We start from the raw sequence: 20,428 nt of genomic DNA on the forward strand, positions 1-20,428 counted from the left end.
CAAAACACACTTCTTCTCAAGTGTACATTGAACATTCTCCTGGGTAGGCCACAAAATAAGCCTCAAAAAGTTTGAAAGGACTGAAATTATACAAAATATCTTCTCCAATGATGGAGTAAAATTAGAAATTAATACGACAGAGAAATTATGGAAATTTGCAACTATGTGGGAATTAAACACAGTCTCAAATAACCAATGAGTCAAGAAGAAGTCACAGAGAAAATTAGAAAATACTTTGAGATAAACAAAAACACAGCACATCAAAATTTATGGAATATAATTAAAACAATGCTTAGAGGGAATATATGGAATATAATTAAAACAACGCTAGCTGCAAATGAGTATAGAAAAAAGGAAGAAGAACCTTTAATCAATAATATAACCTTCTGCCTTTAGACAGTGGAGGGATAAAGAAGAGCAAACTAAACCTAACACAAGAAGGAAGGAAATAGTAAAGATTAGAGTGAAATAGAAAATACAAAAGTAATAGAGAAAAACCAACAAAAGCAAGAAGAATTGGTACTTTGAAAAGATCAATAAAATTGACAAACCTTTAGGTAGCTGACCAAGAAAAAAAGACAGAAGACTCAAATCACTAAAATTAGAAATAAAAGATGGGACATCACTACCAACCTTACAGAAATAAAAAGCAAACAAACCCCAGCAACATATAAAAAGGATTACATACCATGAACAAGTGGGATTTATCCCAGGTATGCAAGGTTGAGTTAATAGGCAAAAATGAAATAATGTGATACACCATATCAATAGAACAAAAAAGAAAAACCAAATGGCTACCTCAATAGACACAGCAAAAGCATTTGACAAAATCCAACATACTTTCATGATAAAAAACATTCTACAAACTAGGAATAGGTGATGACTTCCTCAATTTGATAAAGGAAATCTATAAAAACCCTACAGCTAATATCATAATTAGTGGTGAAAGACTGAATGCTTTCCTCTTGACATCAGGAACAAGACAAGATGTCCACTTGCTTAGGCAGGGCAATTAGACAAGAAAATGAAATAAAAGCATCCAAGTTGAAAAGGAAGTAAAACTATCTCTACTTGCAGATGACATGATCTTGTTTACAGAAAACCCTAAGGAATTCACTAAAAGATTATTAAATAAACAAATTCAGCAAGGTTGCAAGGTATAAAATCAATATGTAAAATTCTATTGTATTTCTGTACACTAGCTATGAACAATCCAAAAATAAAAGTAGCAATTCCTTTGACAATAGCATCAAAAAGAATAGAATATTTTAACATAAGAAATGCAAAACATAACTCTGAAAACTACAAAACATAGTTGAAAGATTAAAGAAATAAATAAATAGAAATAAATGTTCACGGATCAGAAGACAATATTGCTAAGATAACAATATTCCCCAGAGCTGGCCATTAGCTCAGTTGGTTAGAGCGCAGCCTTGTAACACCAAGGTCTAGGGTTTGGATCCCCATACTGGCCAGCTGCCAAAAAAAAACAAAACAATACTCCCCAAATTGATCTACAGTTTCAATAAAATCCCTATTTAAATTCCCCACTGTTACTGTTGTTGGTGTTTTTCAGAAATTGACAAGATCATCCTAAAAGCCCTATTCAAATTCAAGGAAACCAGAGCAGCAAAAACAATCTTGAAAAAGAAGAACAAAGTTAAGAGGACTCATACTTCCCAATTTCAAAATTTAAATCACAGTAATCAAGACTGTGTGGTACTGGCAGAAGCATAGATATATAGATCAATGAAACAGAACTGAGGACCCAGAAGTAACCCTCATGTTTATGGTCAGCTGATTTTCAAAAAAGGTACAAAAGCAATTCAGTAGAGAAAGGATAATCTTTTTCAACAAAAAGTGCTAGAACAGATTTCCATATGTAAAAAAATAAACTTTGATATGTACCTTGCCCCATATATAAAACCTAACTCAAAATGAATTATAGAAGTAAATTATTTTTACCTGAAGACTAATAAGACTACAAACCTCCTTGAGAAAAATAGAAAAAAAAATTCTTGTGTTCCTGGGTTAGATGAAGATTTCTCCAATAAAACTATAAAAGTACCATCTATTAAAAAAATTGATAAACTAGACTTCAAAATCTAGAACTCCTGTCTTTGGAAAGAAACTGTTAAAAGAAAAGAAAAACCAAGCCACAGACTAGGAGAAAATATTTGCAAACCACATATCTGACATAATCTTTTAACCAGAATGTAGAAAGAACTCTCAAAATTCAATTACTCAAAAAAAAAAAAATTTTTTTTTTGAAAGGAGACAAAAGATTTGAACAGGCATATCACCACAGACAATAATATGATGGCAAATATGCACACAAAAAGACACGCAACATCTTTCAAAATGGAAATAAAAACTACAATGAGATACCACTAGACCTCTATTACAATGGCACAAATTAAAATGACTGACCATGGGCCGGCCTGGTGGCGCACTGGATAGTGCGCCGCTTGGGAAGCGCGGTGGCGCTCCCGCCCGAGGGTTCGGATCCCACATACAGACCGGTTCCCGCTCACTGGCTGAGCGAGGCGCGGGAGCAACACCGAGGGTTGCAATCCCGTTGCCGGTCCCCGGTCCGGTACGGGGGCAACACTGAGGGTTGCGATCCGTTGCTGGACACGGAAAAAGACAAAAGACAAAAAAATAAATAAATAAATAAAAATAAAAATAAAATAAAATGACTGACCATACCAAGTGTTGATAAGGACATGGAGACACTGGAATTTACCACACACAGTTGGTCAAAATGTAGAATAAAATAGTACAAGCATCTTGGAAACAATTTGACAGTTTCTTAAAAAGTTATGCATACACCTATCTGATTTAGCCATTCCTACTCCTAGGAATTCATACAAGAGAAATGAAAGCATATGTCCATAAGAAAGACTTATTCACAAATGTTCACAGCAACTTTACTTGTAATAGCTAGAAACTGGAAACAACCAAAATGTCCATCAACACAAGAATCAATAAACTGTGACTATACATACAATGGAAAACAAAAGTCAATGAACTATTGATACAAGCAACAATAAGGACTGATCTCAAAATAATTATACCAGACATAAAGGAAAAAAAGCCAGACAAAATAGTCTATATCAACTGATTCCATTTAGATAAAATCCTAGAAAATGCATAGTATAGTGATAGAAAGAAGAGCACAGATTGCTTTAAGATGGATGGAATAGGGAGAGGCAGAAAAAGGGATTACCAAGGGACATGAGTAAATTCTGAGACATGATAGAAATATTCCTTATCTTTATTGTGGTGATGGTTTCATGGTCGTATATGTATGCGTAACTAATCTTGTTAGAATCCAACTTTAGGAGCTTTATTTGATTTACTCAAGTGGCAGGGACTAGTGCTGTCTATTATTTTATAAGCTACACATGTGTAAATAATGTTGTTAGAATCCAACTTTAGGAGGTTTTTTTGGTTTGCTCAAATGGCAAGGATTTGGTGCTGTCTATTATTTCCTTTACCTGATAGACTATGGTTGTTTTAATCAATCATAATAAGCATTTAATCCCTAGGTTAAATGCTCAAGAATCTCAAGAATTTAGATCTGGTCAAATTCTATATGATTTATAAATCAGCATCACAATTCGACATTAAAATATCAGCTCCTATAATTCAACTTTTATTAAAAATCTACTATGTGTAATGCACTTAGGGTAGTGACATAAAAAAAGTCATAAGTTCTCATAAGCTTAAATAATGTTGAAAGAGAAAGAAATCTTTAATCATTTGTCTTATGAGCGAGGCTCATTATCCCTATAGTAGCAGCTTAATTCTATTCTAAAGAAGGCAAAAGGTTAAACGATTAACCTATTTGCTATTTAGGTTACTTTATAATTTTTGTTTACTGAAATATATTATACATGAATAACAAATAGCATAAACTACTAGTTAAAATATTCTACAGACAGGTAAATTGGGCAAGTAACAACCTCAGCTTTTCTCTTTCATAAAAATATATAAACAATGACTGCCTACTTTATAAAGTTTGTTGAAAGGACCAAGGTAAACAATGTGTGTCAGAGTATTTGAAGCTATAAGGTATTGAAAAAAATACAGAGAATTGTCATTATCATAGCCTCAAAACTGTTATCCTGTTCCCAAGATAACAAATCAAAAGCATGAAGGCTGGCTGGTGAACATATAAAATACAAACATAAGCACAAAAGAAAACAAAACAAAAAATGTATGTACATAAATCTTTCAGTTGCAACAGAAGCTGGTATTAGCTAATTTGAGCATTATTCTCTCAAATAAGAGAATAAAAGAGATCTTTACTAGACCCTCTCTCTAGAACTAGTAAAGTGTTCCTCTAAAACCTCCTTTGCAAGTATTTTAAGAAACTATCTCATATAGAGAGAACTCATGGAATCTCAGAAATCATTTAATTAAATCTAGAAAGTACACTGAAATATAAATTCCAAAGAGTTTAAGTACCTTCCATGAGGCAGAACAGTTAACGGCAACAAGGTTTTCCACTCTGATCATAATAGTCAGAAAATATAATTTCTGATCAGACCTATCTCTCCAAGTTAGACCTACAGTAAGCAGCCTAAGTTTAATAATTAAGCTCTGCACATCAATTTCATTGAGTTTGCATTTTTATTTATTTTATTTTTTTTGGTGGCTTGCTGGTTTAGGGATCCAAACCCTTGATGCTGGTGCTATAACACCATGCTCTAATCAACTGAGCTAACTGGCCAGCCCATGGGTTTGTAATTTTAATACATCTCCAACCAATCCTTCCAATTTAATTCCATAAAATTCTACATAAGAAACAAAAAGTTAAAAGTAAAAGTGAAAACAAGCATTTATAAACCTTTTCTTTTTATTTACAATGTTCAAATTCACATGTTACATTTGGGCAGTTCACATTACTATGAAGACAAAAACAAGTTATGACTGGAGGTATATGAAGAAAATGTCCATTAGCACATTTGTAATAATTCCAAGTTTCTAAACCATTGTTATTCTGTGTATAATAGTTTAATACCTTTAGAAATAAATGTTTTGATTAATCAATGTATTGTTAAAATGTTTCTTGTCATTTTAGTGTGTAACTACACTACTAGAAAATATTATTTTACAAAATATGGGCTATAGGTATTTTTCTTTCCATTTGTGACAACAATTGTTCTATCAATTCGATTCTAAATTTAAAGAACAATAAAAAATTAAAACAATGCACTTACGTCATTACTTCCTTTAGTGATCCAATGGCTTTTTCTAAAGTGCTTTTGTCAGGATTTTCATCAGCTGTATGCTTCTTAAGATCTGCAATAATAAAATGTTTTTTCCATGACTAAAAAAAATTCAGTGGTTTTCCATCTAAGACGTAAAAAAAACCCATTTCCAGCAATATTACCTAAAAAACTCTCTTCTTACACATCTGTTAAGGTTTCCATATTTTTTTATTGACTAAATTTTCAGAATATATAGCACAGATTTTCTTACACTGCTGTCACAATTTCCTCCTTGGGGACTCCTAGATTCCTCAAACTCTCTCCACAGTGCTGAATAAAAACATGTTCCTCACTTAGCTCAGATATCATTACATATTTTACATTTCATATTGGGGTCCATGGGTCCATTACAGAGAGCATTTGGTGCCTTTAAGAGCAGGTTTTGTTATTTTAGAGCTTTGTACTTAACACGCAGACTCTTCTTTATCCAGGTTATTATGTTCCCTGTGCCATCCTTGGCACATTCTTACCAAATCTATGCTCAATCTAATACCATGTGCGCCTAATCTCGTATGTGGAATAATAGGAATAAAGCTTAGAAATCAAGTTCATTTCAGTCATGACTACATTTGATGGATTTCTACAATTACTTAATGAGACATTAATGAAGATATGCAAATAAGCAAAAAAGTACAATGTTTTTGAAACTTGAAAGTTTGATTGTTCATATACTCTCCTTATAATCTGTAAAATAAGATAAGTTTTAAAGAGTAAGGAAATCATTTTATAACCCAGTAATTCTCAAATATATTAGATAACCCTAAGGAGAATAAAAATAATCAATTTTTTAGTTCGTACTAAAATTTATATATCAACCAAAACATTTTACATAAAAAAAATAGAATTAAACAATCACAAAATTAGGCTTTTCTGTGGTACATATTACTGTAGTTAAAGTTTAGGAATCAAAATGCTTTATTACAGACTTATTCCTGTTTATAATTTAGTTTTTATACTTAATTTAAAAAAATAAATAAGAACACTGTCCTAAAAATATTCACTACTTTAGTCAACTAAACATAAAGGAATAGAATACATATGCTTATTTGTTTTTTTTACCACAGGCAAAATTTATTCATAAAAACTCTCTGCTGTAAAAATCCCTTCTATTGATATCTGTACTTTAAGTTCTAGAATAAAGGGATATATTATGTTTCAAGAGTGTTCTGAATAATCTAAGGTGAAAAAAAGTAAACATAAAACCAAGTACATAGAACTTTACTAAAATCCAGAAAAGGACTAAAAAATCTTAAGACATATGAATCATCTCTCTCCCTCTGATTTTTATGGGTGAATTTTGTATATACTTAGATATAAATTGATTTTGAATTAGTGAAATATAAGATGACTTTTAACTTGAAAGAGAAAAAGTACAGTATTAGTCAATATAATATTCATATCAGGACAAATAAAGTATATCAGGCCAGACTGAATTTCTGTAGTACCAATGACTATTCCTTAAGATTACCCATCATGATGTTTTCTATGTAAAGGACATATAAACTTTAATGCTGAAATCTAAGAAACTCTAAAATTGAGAATTTCAACGTTTTGAGAAAAAACAATCCCTTGAAGATATCTGAAGTAGTCTGAAAATATATCAGACAAGTACCATTTAAAAGTAATGCAACACTGGGTAACCTCTGTACCGGTCGGATGAGAAGTTCAACAAGGCTTTGCCGTCCACATTCTGGTTTGGCTTGGTTTATCTGAAAGAAATTAATTTATTCAACAATTTAAAGAAAGGTTTTCTACAAAGATTAGACACTCTATACTTACTAGATTACACCTTGTCACTAGTGTCCCTGATAAAACTAACAAAGAAGAGGTCAGATGGTGGTTGCTCTCTGACAGATTGCAATTGTTTAATAATCTTCCAGGGCCAGCTAAGGGGTAACAACATCTAACGGAAAGTGAGTTCCTCTACACCCCCCTATATATGCCACCTTAAGTGTCTGTTAAATCTATATTATTCACTCATGCACACACACACAAGTTTCAAAATGTTAATTATGCTGATAACATTGGATAAACAATGTAAGGTACAGGTAAGAGAAAAAATCATTAAAGGCAAAACAAAATCTTACTAGAAAATTTTTATTTGAGAGCTAAAACATACATAACTTTATTTTTTTAAAAAAACCCACATACGGGCCGGCCCGGTGGCGCACTGCTACAGTGCGCCGCTTGGGAGCGCGGCGGCACTCCCGCCGAGGGTTTGGATCCCACATGCAGACCGGCCACTCACTGGCTGAGCGAGGTGCGGGCGCAACACCGAGGGTTGCGATCCCGTTGCCGGTCCCGGTCCGGTACAGGCGCGACACTGAGGGTTGCGATCCGTTGCCGGTGCGGGCGCAACACCGAGGGTTGCGATCCCGTTGCCGGTCCCAGTCCAGTACGGGCACGACACTGAGGGTTGCAATCCGTTGCCGGTCACGAAAAAAGACAAAAAGGAAAAAAAAAAAACCCCACATACAACAATCTCATTCACTCAGCTGCCTCTTTGCCCCTACTACGTCATAAATCAAATCTTCTTAAGTTTAACATCATTGTCACCGACAGGTATAACTAAAATTATCATATAGCATTAAGGTGTTCTTACATGCATACATTTTTACTAAAGTTATAATTTACCTAACTTTTTGTAATTTTAATTAATTCCTTCAGAAATAATTCCCAGATTTTTATTTGAAAGTAATGTACATTACCTTGAGAAAAGCATGAAATCTCGGTTTCTGTTTTTCACATTTAATGATTGTTTCCTTGCTCATTTCAAAGAAGTTTACAAAGGGAGGGTAGGTTTTCACCAAATCTTTTGACTAGAAAGAAGAAAGGGAGAAAAAAAATTATTTGTTATGCTTGTCACCCTTAGACAATGAAACTGTAAGTCAAACAGTCATCACAATCTGACACACTGGATGTAAAAGAAAAGTTAGGTTCTTCTCAAATTAAATACAGAAACATACCTTATAAACTTCTTAGTAAAGAGTGAGTTAGTTGATAAACAAAATGCATCAATTGGTACACACAACCTAAATCTTGAAAAGCAAATAAAGACTCAGAAAAAAACAAAAACATATTAAAGCTTATTGTATTGATACAAACATAACAAAAAACAACTTCTATAAGTTTAGAAAATATTAATTAAATTAGAACTGATCTATGCAGAACCCAAACCACCATTAAAAGATCGATTCCATTTCCCAAAAATACAAGCAAGAAAAAGAAAAATGTCTTAGTTAATTGAGGAGAGTAATGGGTATCAAAAAGATATGTGGCAATAATTTGCATTTTTGGAATTCTCAACCAACCAGAAAAAACATCTAAAAGACTATGGTAAGGAAGGAAGTTGGGGAGAGGCCTTAGAAAACAGGTATATATGCCAGTAGTCAAGGCACTGAAACTTATAAATCCTATTCAAAGAGATCCAAGGAAACTTATAAATTCTATTCACAGAACCTCATCAAAATGCATTTATTTTATTAACTTAAGCAGTATGGTTTTTATCCTAGTAAAGAAGCAGCAGTCCATTAGAAGCCTTTAAACATAAACAGACACGATGACAGCAAAAGGTGTTATCAACTAAGAAAAAAGAAAAATTAAAAGTTATAGAAAATTTCAAAAAATCATAATCTGTGGGCATTTATAAAGAGCAAATAACCTGATATATAGCAAAATGGTTACAGTGCAATAATTAATGTTCTAATGATGATCTTGGGCTATGAACAAAGTGTTAAATTGTGTATAGAAAGCATGTTTTAGAAGACAAGAACATTTCCAATATATTTTATAAACACAACCATGTCAAAATTTTTAAACTTCTCACATTTAAACAGGTAAATTTCATTCCTTGCTGAATTTAACCTGTCTATAAATGGGTATCATCATTCTTTGATGAGATGATACTTTAAACTGAAAACTTAAACAAAATAAAACTTACATATTTAAGAAAGATGTCACCAATGCTTTTGCTCTCATCCCAATTAACAATAAGTTCTTCAAGATCATCCTGAAATAGCACAAATTGAAACATTTAAGATTAAACTTGACAGTCCTTTATACATTTTTAACATTTGAGATATTTATTGGAAAGAAACACTTTACAAAGTGTCGTAATTTGATGTGCAGAATAATTAATATCCCATTCTTTCTCCTCAACGAGGAATTAACTTTTTGACTACAAAGCAAATATCCTTTGAAAAATAATTAAGAAAATATAAATAGCATCAAGTCAATAAGACTAAGCCTAACTTCAGAATATGATGTGATAACTCAGTATCTTTTCTTATTAAATATAAAGCTTATTGATATTAATTATAGAAAACGACTTTCAGTCCTGATACTTTTGTACTTCAAAAGGACTTGTATCTAGAATTTATAGAGAACCCTTACAATTCAATGACCAAATCAAAACAATGGGCAACATATCTAAGCAGACATTTCACCAAAGATGATATACAAGTGGCTAATAAGCATGTGAAAAGATGCTCAATGTCATTAATCATTAAAGAAATGCAAATTAAAACCACAAGAGATACCACTTCCTCCACTAGGATGGTTATAGTTTACAAAATAATAATAACAACAACAACAAGAGGTGGAAAGGTTGTGGAGAAATTGGAATCTTCCCATGTTACTGGTGGTAATAAAAAATGATGAAAAATCCTGGCAGTTTCTCAAAAATTTAAAGTATAAAACTACCATATGGCCCAGCAATTCTACTTCTAGGTATGTATTCAATAGAAATGAAAACATATGTCCACACAAAGAATTGTACATAATGTTCATAGAAGCATTATTCATAATAGCCAAAAACTGGAAACAACTTAAATGTCCATCAACTGGTAAATTTGGTAAAGTGATATAATAGAAGATTATTTGGCCATAAAAAAGAACAAACTACTAACATGCTACATTATAGATGAACCTCAAAAACATGCTAACTAAAAAGAAATCAGACGTAAGAGACCACATATTCATATGTATATAATTATATGAGATGTCCAGAAAAGGCAAATTCATATAGAGACAAACAGTAGATTAAGTTGCCTAGGGCTGGGGCTAGGAACAGGGATCTGTCTATAAATAGGTACGAGGGATCTAACTGGAGGTAAGAAGTACAAATGTTCTAAAATGAATTTATGGTGATGGTTGTACCACTTGGTAAAGTTACTAAAATAATTAAACCGTATATTTGAAATAAGTAAATTGAAAAATATGTAAAATGTACCTCAATAAAGCTGTTAAAAATTTTTTAATTTTGAGTACAGTGAATACCAATAAATAAAACCCACATAAACAAAAGTTCCTCAATTTTTAAGAGTAAAAAGGGATCCTGGGAGTAAATAATTTAAGAATCACTGTCCTATACTAGCAGATTCAGAAAAGTTCAAGAGGGGAGGGCCAGCCCGTGGCTCACTTGGGAGAGTGTGGTGCTGATAACACCAAGGCCATGGGTTCGGATCCCTATATAGGGATGGCCAATTAGCTCACTTGGGAGAGAGCATGGTGCTGACAACACCACGTCATCTTTTTAAAAAAAAAAAAGAAAGAAAGAAAAGTTCAAAAGGGGGATAAAACTACTTCGATAGCATAAGAGTAAACTCAAAGCCAGAACACTCCAACAGCCCACAAGTCAAGAAATAGGAAGCTTTAACTACTCAAAGTTGCACTTGAAAGAAAAAAGGAGGAAGAAGAAAAAGATTAAAAGTAAATCTAATCTTGGGGCAATATAATGTAGTGAATTTTGGCACTGATCATCGTAGTTTAAATACTGGCTCTAGGGCTTGTCAACTCTGTGCCTTTGGAAAAAGTTACTTAACCTATGTGTGCCTTAACTTCCCATTATAAAAAATAAGGATATTAATTATTCCTACATCATGGAGGATTACGTGAGTTAATACTTGTAAAGCACTTAGAAGAATCCCTAAAACATAGTAATGCTCGATAACCTATTACTAACTATATTTTCCTATATAAATACTTAATATAAAGTAGGGGAGATATTTGGAACACTGTGATGCAAAACAGAAAAAACATAGTTCTGCCAACGTAATTATAGTGATGTTTTTCTTAAAGCATAAAAAACTACAGAATGGCTGTGTGTGTGTGTGTGTGTGTGTGTGTGTGTATGAATAATTTAAACCTCTAAAATAAACTTATATAAGAACATTGCTTTCTGAAAACAAGATAATTTCTAGGCACTCTGAAAAATAGTCTACTCTGTTTCTGGTTAACTTTTAATTCCTAATGCTTGCTGATTAAAGATTTCTGCCTTAATCACCTGTTAGCTCAGGAACTGAGTAATAAAGGAACTAAGGCTTAGAGAGATCAAGTAACTTGCCTCAAATCACACAACTGTGAACCCATATTCAAACTCAGGTTTGTCTGACTATAGATTCCATGTTACTCCATTCAATCTATACCACAGTTCCTCCCCATTAGAAATAGGGAGTCATACTGGTAGGCATGCCCCCAAGAGCTTTATCTAGAGTGCCACCATTTCTTATGTTTCTCTGGAAAAATACCTGATTCAATTTAGGACAGACACCAGGACATATTTCCTTCTCCTTGTCTATAGCACATCAGGAATTCTCCACAGGATTTTCCCAACTTTAACTCCTGACCACAAAAAAGGACAACCCTATAGTTCTAAGACACAGAGCATAGCTCCCAAAGCCTTGGCAGCAACGTTAGAAAAGTGGGGGAAATGGTAAACAGATGGGGCTAAAGAAAGCTATTTCCTTCTTTTCTTTCTTGTTAAGATTTCTCCTGTACTGTTACCACCTTTTATGTAAGACTAAGATTTCTCTTTTTTTCTAGCTCATTGCACAACAAACCAAATTAGCAGATTCCCCAATATACACCTGTTCCTGAGACAAGGACAAGATACCTTTAATTACACTAAAATAACAAAGGATAAACACAAAAAGAAAAAGAACTACAGTCAATCCTTCCCTTTCTCTTTAGTTTCATCATAGTTCCACAGGAGAGAAGGCATTTACACACCAAGGACTAATGTTTATTGATCATGAAAAGGAAAAATTCACACTTGGGAAAAGAGAGATATTGATGATAACCTCAAAATTTTTCATCTTAGTAAGTATCAGCACACTACATTTAATAGCTTTAATACTACACAAAACCTCTTAATGTTAGTTTACTCAACTCTTGAGTTTAATTCATTATCAGTATAGGTAGAATATCACTTATCTGAAATGCTTGGGACCCGAAGTGTTTTGAATTTCCAATTTCATTGAATTTTGGAATATTTGCTGAATATGTACCAGTTGAGCATCCGTAACCAAAAAATCCAAAATGCTCCAATGAGCATTTCTTTTGAGTGTCATGTCAGAGCTCAAAAAGTTTCAGATTTTATTTTCAGATTAGGACTTTAGAAAATTATTTAACCTCTGTGTATAGTAGTTTCACATCTGTAAAATCTGACAGTAATAATGCCAACTTCTTGCTCAATAGATGTGGTAGTACTCAATAGATGACTGGCTACACTAAAAGAGGAAAAAAACCTGCTATATATAAAAAAGACAGAAAGAAAATATAATAAAATTTTAGGTATATTTGGGTGATGGGATTATGGGTATTTTCCACTCCTTTTTCCTTTTTCCTTGATTTTAAAAATGCTGGACAGCACATATCAGTTTCATGGTAGAAAAAAAATAGTCTTAAAATTTTTTTAATATTTGAGAAACCTGAAATCAGCTAAAAACAACTAACAGTTGAAATACTGGTAATTCTACTTTTACAGAAGAAGCTTAAAAAACTGTTACACAAGAAAACTAAAGGGTAATCATCATTTTCAACTCTACTGAATCAGAGAATTTTCTAAATTAAGATTATGATCCTGTACACGTAAAAAGTACATTATGTATTAGAAAGGAACTTGCACACCCAGACTAGCTAAGTGACTGACACAAATTCAAATTGATCCATAAGTTAGTGGCAGGACACCAAGATGAAAACCGACTTAATTTTCTACTCTACTTTTATTCCTCTTAGTGATTCTCATGAAACAAAATGTATTTCAGAAGTACTGTCCTTTTCAAACATTCGGAATCATACTGGAAATAAGGATAAACTAGCCTGAACTCTGCAGCTTTTTAAGCAAAAAAGATTCCTTCAGAGTTCCCTTCAGATCTTGAAATTAACTGAAATATGACCAAGGATTTTCATAAAATACAAAATACATGGATTTGGTAAATTGTGTTTTTACTAACTTATAGATCTTTCATATTTTTGTTTATAATGTTTACTAAAGACAAAAGCAATTCAATGTATTTGTGTGAAAAGTCTGTAATTCAGATTGATTCTTTTATTGGAATGTGAAATAAACATTAATATGGGTTGTTTTGAGGAGAAAACTGATCAATTTTGCTCAACTATCATACAGGAAATATAAAAGGAAATAAAGCTAAACTTCTTTTTAAGTAAGTAGTTTAAGAGTTCCGCTAAACCTGCCCAAAACTAACTTTACTATAAAGACTGATAACTGGGAATCATGGACCTTTCATCAAAAGAAAATCTTTAAAAAGAAAATAGCTTTGTCTTATATGATTTTGGCATTTATTTGCCTATAAATGGAGAAGTAAATTAAATAACTTCCAAGTCCCTTACAGCTTTAGTTTTTCAAACTAAACCAAAACTAAAATATACAAACTAGAGCAACAACAGTTGGAAAAGAGAAAAACAGTAGCAGGAGTCACAAGTCTCATAGAAAAGACTTCATAAAGCCTTAATTCCTTATTTTTAGGGTTAATAGAAATCAAAAAATAAGCAAACAACAAGCATTAATAAAGCAATGGAACAAAGGGACAAATGATTCAAGAACAAATGAGGGAGTAAGAAGTTTGAGGTACAAAAAACTTATTTAGCTAATCAGAAGTACCAGAAAGATCATCATAAATATATACAATCTGAAAAAATTTATTACTGACCTAACAGGCAAATTTACCTTTATCTTAGTGTGTACATCAAAGATGTCTGGGATGCTACCAAAAATAGTTTTAATCTCTTCTGGTGCGAGGATAGGCCCACCTCGTTGTCCTTCCTCTTCCAATGGTACTTGAAATAACTAAAGGAAAAAAAAGACTAGTTTAAGTAGATTGTGAGAAAAAAAGGAAAAAAAAAATAACATATAGACAGTGATAAAGAAGAGACAAAGATGTTGATAGAGAAAAAAAGTAATTAAAAAAAAGCACTCCCTAATTTGAATTTTCTGTCATAACATTTTCTATTCTATTTTATTCTATTTATACACTTGTATATGCATGTGTATATATACATATACACACACACACACACACACTCTTATCTGAAATGTTATCTTGGATGCTAATACTAGTTTATCACACAGTTCTTCAAACCAATCATTAAAATTTTTAGTACAAAAGTAATTTCTACATTTTTTTATTCATGTAATTAAGGATGAAAGCAATCTGTTATTCCCAGACATATTCTTAATAAAAGTACAAGTTATCCCCTGGTATCCTCAGGGGATTGGTTCAGGACCCCCCAAGGATACCAAAATCTGATGATGCTCAACTCCCATATACAAAATGGAGTAGGTACTATATGCACGTAACCTATGCACATCCTCTCATATACTTTAAATCATCTCTAGATTACTTATAATACCTAATACGATGTAAATGCTGGGTAAATTGTTATACTGTATTGGCTTTTTATTTGTATTATTGTTTATTGTTTTATTGTTATTTTTTATTGGTTCCCCCCCCGCCCAGAATATCTTCAATCTGCAGATCGCTGAATTTATGGATGCAGAACCCATGAATACAGAGGGCTGACTATACTAAATGTTTTAGAAATGATAGTGTAGAAGCTTGGTTTAGGGGAAAGAGACTGGATTCGGAGCTAAAAGATCTGTTTGTACCTGTTGTTGCTTGAATCAATCTTAAAAAAAAAAGAAAAAAATTCCAAGAATAAATGAGTTTAGCAAGGCCCCAGGACACAAGAGCAGTTCATGTGACACATACATGTGTGCACACACACACAATCTTATTTCTATATACCACTAATGTATAAACGAAAAACAAAATTTAAAAAGCAGTACCATTTATAAAACATTAAAATACTTAAGGATAAACATAAAATATGTACATGATGCTGAAAACTACAGAATACTGATGAAAGAAATCAAAGATTACCTAAATAAATGAAGACATATGGTCACAGATTGAAAGACTCAACACAGGAAGAATGCCAATTCTCCCCCAGATTGATCTATGGATTTAACACGATGATAATCAAAGTTCCAGGACTTCTTTTTATAGATATAGAAAATCTGATTCTAAAAATTTATATGGAGATTCGCCTCCAAGTAGCCGAAGAGCGAACACCCCAAACAATCCCAAAGTGCCACCAAAAAAAAAAAAAATTTATATGGAAAGGCAAAGGAAATTCTTACTATACTATAAGCTGCAGAATTCAACACTAAAATATTGGTGAAGGGAGAAATATATATAGATCAAAAGAATATCATTAAAGTCTAGAAACCCACAGAAATATGGCCAAGACCACTTGCTACAGGCAAAAAATGAACCCTAGCCTAAATATATCACCTTATAGAAAACTTAACTCAAAATAAATCATAGACCTAAATGTAAAACCTAAAACTATGAAACTTCTAAAGAAAACGAAAAGGAAAAAAAAAGAAAAGAACTACAACTACAAAACCTCTTGAAGATAAGTGTGATAAAATCTTCATAATTTAGGCTAAGATAAAGATTTCTTAGACACGATTATCAAAAGCATGACCTATAAATAAAAAATGGATAAATTATACAAATAAAAATTGGAAAATTTCCATAAGAAAAAGACACCTAAAAAATAAAAGGACACACTATGGACTAGGAAAAAATACAAGTCACATATCTGACAAAAGATTAGTATCCACAATATATAAAGAATTCTCAAAACTCAGAAGAAAACAACCCAATTAAAAATGGGCAAAAACTTGAATAGTTATTTCAACAAAAAATATATACATAGTCAAATGAGGACAAGAATAGATGTTCAACATCATTCGTCATTATAAAAATGAAAACTGAAATTATGATGAGATTCCACTGCACACCTATTAGAAAGGCTAAAACAAAAAATACTGATTACTTACAAGCACTGGCGAGGATGTGAGCAATTCAAATTCTAATACATTGCTGGTAGAAATGCAAAATTGTACAGCATCTCTGGGAAAACATTTGGCAGTTTCTTATAAAATTAAACATTATTTACCGTATGATCCAACACCTACTCCCGGGTATTTACCCAAGAGAAATGAAAACTTAGTTTCACATAAAACCTATACATAAGGGCCGGCCTGTGGCTCACTCGGGAGAGTGCGGTGCTGATAACACCAAGGCCCCGGGTTCGGATCCCATATGGGGATGGCCGGTTCGCTCACTGGCTGAGCGTGGTGCTGACAACACCAAGTCAAGGGTTAAGATCCCCTTACCGGTCATCTTTTAAAAAAAAAAAAAAGACTGACAAAATACAGATTTTGGGGACATGAACATTCAGTTCATAGCACCAAGTCAAAAAAACATTTTTAAATGCAATGTTTGCAAACATGCTGATATTGAAATGCACTAAATATATTTTCTTTCTAAAAGGATCCTGCTGTGTGTCCTTTGTGATGTCTTGTATCACAGATAAGGCATAGATCCAAGCATCAGAAGATTTATTCTCTAGTATCTCGCCAAAAACTGGAAACAATCCAAATGTCCTTTAATGAGTTAATAGATAAACTGTGGTATATCCATACAATGGAATACTACACAGCAATAAGAAGAAACAAACTATTGATACTCACAAGTTGGATGACTTTTAAAGGCTGAAAGAAGCCAGCCTTAATAAGTTATATACAAGATAACTCCATTCATGTGACACTCTCAAAGACAAAATTTCATATAGTGATAGAGAAGAGATCATAAGTTACCAGGGATTTCAGGAGGGGAGGGGGACAGTCTGATTTATAGAAGAATAACACCAGCAAGGTTTTTGGGAATGGAAATGTTCTGTACCCTGATGTGGTTACACAAATCTTCACATGTTAAAATTCATAGAACTGTATCTCCCAAAAAAGTCAATTTTATTGTATAATTATTTAAAAAGGTAAATTTTAAAAAGTCAATTTACTGTTCAAAGTAAAAACAATAATGTGTTGTTGGGTTCTTAACATATGCAGAAGTAAAATAAATGACAATAATAGCACAAAGGCCAGGAGGGGATGAGAGAAAGAAAAAAAAAGTACATTAAAAATACTAAGGGGGCCGGCCCGGTGGCGCACTGGATAAGTGCGCCACTTGGGAAGCGCGGCAGCGCTCCCGCCCGAGGGTTCGGATCCCACATACAGACCGGTTCCCGCTCACTGGCTGAGCGAGGTGCGGGAGCAACACCGAGGGTTGCAATCCCGTTGCTGGTCCCCGGTCCGGTACGGGGGCGACACTGAGGGTTGCGATCCGTTGCCGGACACGGAAAAAGACAAAAAAAAAAAAAAAAATACTAAGAAACTACATGAAGATTAAGAATTGTTACCATTTTTAAGAAATCCTATAACTCTACAATAGTTTTATATTAGTCCATTTCTGTTGCTTATAACAAATATCTAGAACTGGGTGATTTATAAAAAAACAGAATTTATTTGCTTATACTTTCAGAGTCTAGAAGTCCAAAGTCCAAGGAACACATCTGGTGAGGGTCTTGGTGGTGGCAACAGTAACCCAGGGGTCTCACATTACAAGATAGTGGAAACAGAAAGAGAGAGACAGATTCTTTGTGCTCCCCTTTTAAAGCCCTCCAAACCACACCCATGACCACCATTTTTAATCTATTCTCTATGGCATGGTCCCATAATCTAATCACCTCTTCAAGGGCCCACCTTTTAACTCAATAGTTACTGTGGGAATTAAGCTTCAGTGAGGTTGGGGTGTACATCCAGTCTACAGCAAGTTTACTTACCAACATATATGAATATATAATGAGGCCTTCCACTTATTCAAGTACAAGTCCTGCCTGCTGAAAACAACTAAAAATGTTGAAGTAAGAAAAGCCTCTTTCTAAATACTACATCAAGTAAGCTAACATGAAAATGAGGTACCTTGAGAAGCCAAAATCAAAATGAAAGTAGGAAGTTAAGTAATAAAGCCAAGCCAGGGATATATGCCTAATCTGAAGAAAGTTTCACCTGTAAAAGCCTCATTGGGCACAGAAGACCAACACACAACCTAGTTTCCAACCTACTGCCAATTTGCAGGAAAGTTGAAAATGTGCACAGCATATGATCCAGCAATTCCAGGTTTTTATCCAGAATATGTTCTCAAGGAGAACTGTATGAGAATAGTAACAGCAGCGCTGCTAGTAACAGTAAAAAAGTAAACAAAAAACCTAAAACTTAAAATAATCCCCACGTCCATTAAGAACAGAACGGTTAAATAAAGGTATATTCATGCAGGAAAATGAATTAATTGTAGCTACATGCAACAACAAAGGTGGATCTCAGGAACATTTGTACCAATGGAAAAAAGCAAGTCAGTGAAATATATAAATATAGTTACATTTATATAGCTTGTTTTCTTACACCTATGTGATAGAGCTATAAGAGAAAGCACAAAATTTCAAATAATGATTATCTGAGGGGAGGGAAAGAAATGAGATTGAAAAAAAACACAATAGAGGTTTCAAAAATATTTGTAGTCATTTATAAACATTCCTTCATCTAATCAGCATTTTATTAAAAGTCCTAATCTCTACTTTTAATAATATTTATATGATGAATATAATCAAATACCATGTTAATCTTTTATTAGGACTTTAAATAAAATGCTAGTCATTAATTAATATTAATTGTTAATATAAAAAACATAAAACAAAATATTCAAACATAATACATCAAGGTTCATTAAAACTTCTCAGTCTTATGACATGTTGAACTATCCTAAAAACAGTTCTGGTGTTTACTTTAATCCCCCATATAAAATCGGGTTGCTAAAAAGTATTGATTCTACCTTTCCAATATTTCTCAAATCTATCTTCTTTTAATTTTCACTGATACTATCCTAAGAAGTTCAGAGCCTCAAAATTTCTCACAAAGACTGCTGTAATAGTCTCCAAATTAGTCTCTTTTCCTCCACAATTTCCCCTCTTCAGTATCTCCTTTGAAGTGAACCAAGTTCTCTTTCCAAAATGCAAGTCAGATGATGTCATTGATTGCCCTTCCCATCAAAAATTCTTCTATAGCTTACAGATAACACATTTCACTATTCAAAAGCCTTCTCTGGTTGGGCATAGGAAGCTACCTCAACTTTCACTGTATGCATACGCCTATCCCACACTTACTATTCATAAAACTTTGATATGCCTCCTTTTCAACTGTCTGTAGTGTTTGCTCAATAAAAGACTTCCCACCCATATTCTTTGCATGTACTAATCATACTTACACTTCAAATGTTACTATCTTTATCATGCTTTTTCCAATGTACACTCCATAGAAAATTCCAGCCCAACATCTTCCCTAAGCTGGAAGAGTAGTAAAACTCTCACTTCACAAATCTAACACCTCAACTAAACCTCCCTTATGATGCTCATAACCTTCCACTTGATATTATAATTAGGTGTATATGCTTTACCCAATCTAAGCTCCTCTAAAACAAAAATCTTGTAACACCTGGAACAGTACTTTATATTAATTAGGCACCTGAATGTGACATGGAATTAATAAAGAAGCTTCTGCATATTCATTAAATTTGGGGGGCAAAGTTAAAATTAAGTTATCCCAAATCCAAATCCAAAAAGGGGTAACATCAGTTCTAAAACAAAGCTCCTTCTAAAAAGAATACTATCAAGCTTTTAAGATGGCGACGGGTCTGGAGCGGCCGTGCCAGGAGACAGCGCGAACCTGAGAAGTGTGCGCTGTGATACCAGAGTACTATTTGCATTTCCAAGAGCAACAAAAAACGAGTAAATCTTTCAACAACGAACCTACAACGACAAACAAGCAACAACAGGTTCAAGGTTTTAGGGCCGACACAAAAGAAGACTCCTGAGAGTGCCCAAGCCCTGCTGCGGGTTCGAGCGAGCAGCCCAAGACAACAAAGGCCAAGTAAGTCAGCAGAGAC

General features: G+C 33.3%; 1 protein-coding gene across 2 annotated transcripts in view; it reads right to left on the reverse strand.

The window, feature by feature from the left end:
• The window catches only part of ECT2 (epithelial cell transforming 2), a 65,155-nt gene that overhangs the window by 21,986 nt on the left and 22,741 nt on the right, over nucleotides 1-20,428 (reverse strand). For both annotated transcript variants that reach the window (XM_008579854.1, XM_008579855.1), the window contains 5 exons: nucleotides 14,248-14,367; nucleotides 9,220-9,288; nucleotides 7,988-8,098; nucleotides 6,892-6,988; nucleotides 5,229-5,310 (listed from right to left, as the gene is read on the reverse strand). In XM_008579854.1, coding sequence (XP_008578076.1) covers nucleotides 5,229-5,310; nucleotides 6,892-6,988; nucleotides 7,988-8,098; nucleotides 9,220-9,288; nucleotides 14,248-14,367 — 479 coding nt within the window. The remainder of the gene's footprint in view (nucleotides 1-5,228; nucleotides 5,311-6,891; nucleotides 6,989-7,987; nucleotides 8,099-9,219; nucleotides 9,289-14,247; nucleotides 14,368-20,428) is intronic.

The sequence above is a fragment of the Galeopterus variegatus genome, unplaced genomic scaffold (genome assembly GCF_000696425.1).
Source record: "Galeopterus variegatus unplaced genomic scaffold, G_variegatus-3.0.2 Scaffold1967, whole genome shotgun sequence".
Lineage (NCBI taxonomy): Eukaryota > Metazoa > Chordata > Mammalia > Dermoptera > Cynocephalidae > Galeopterus > Galeopterus variegatus.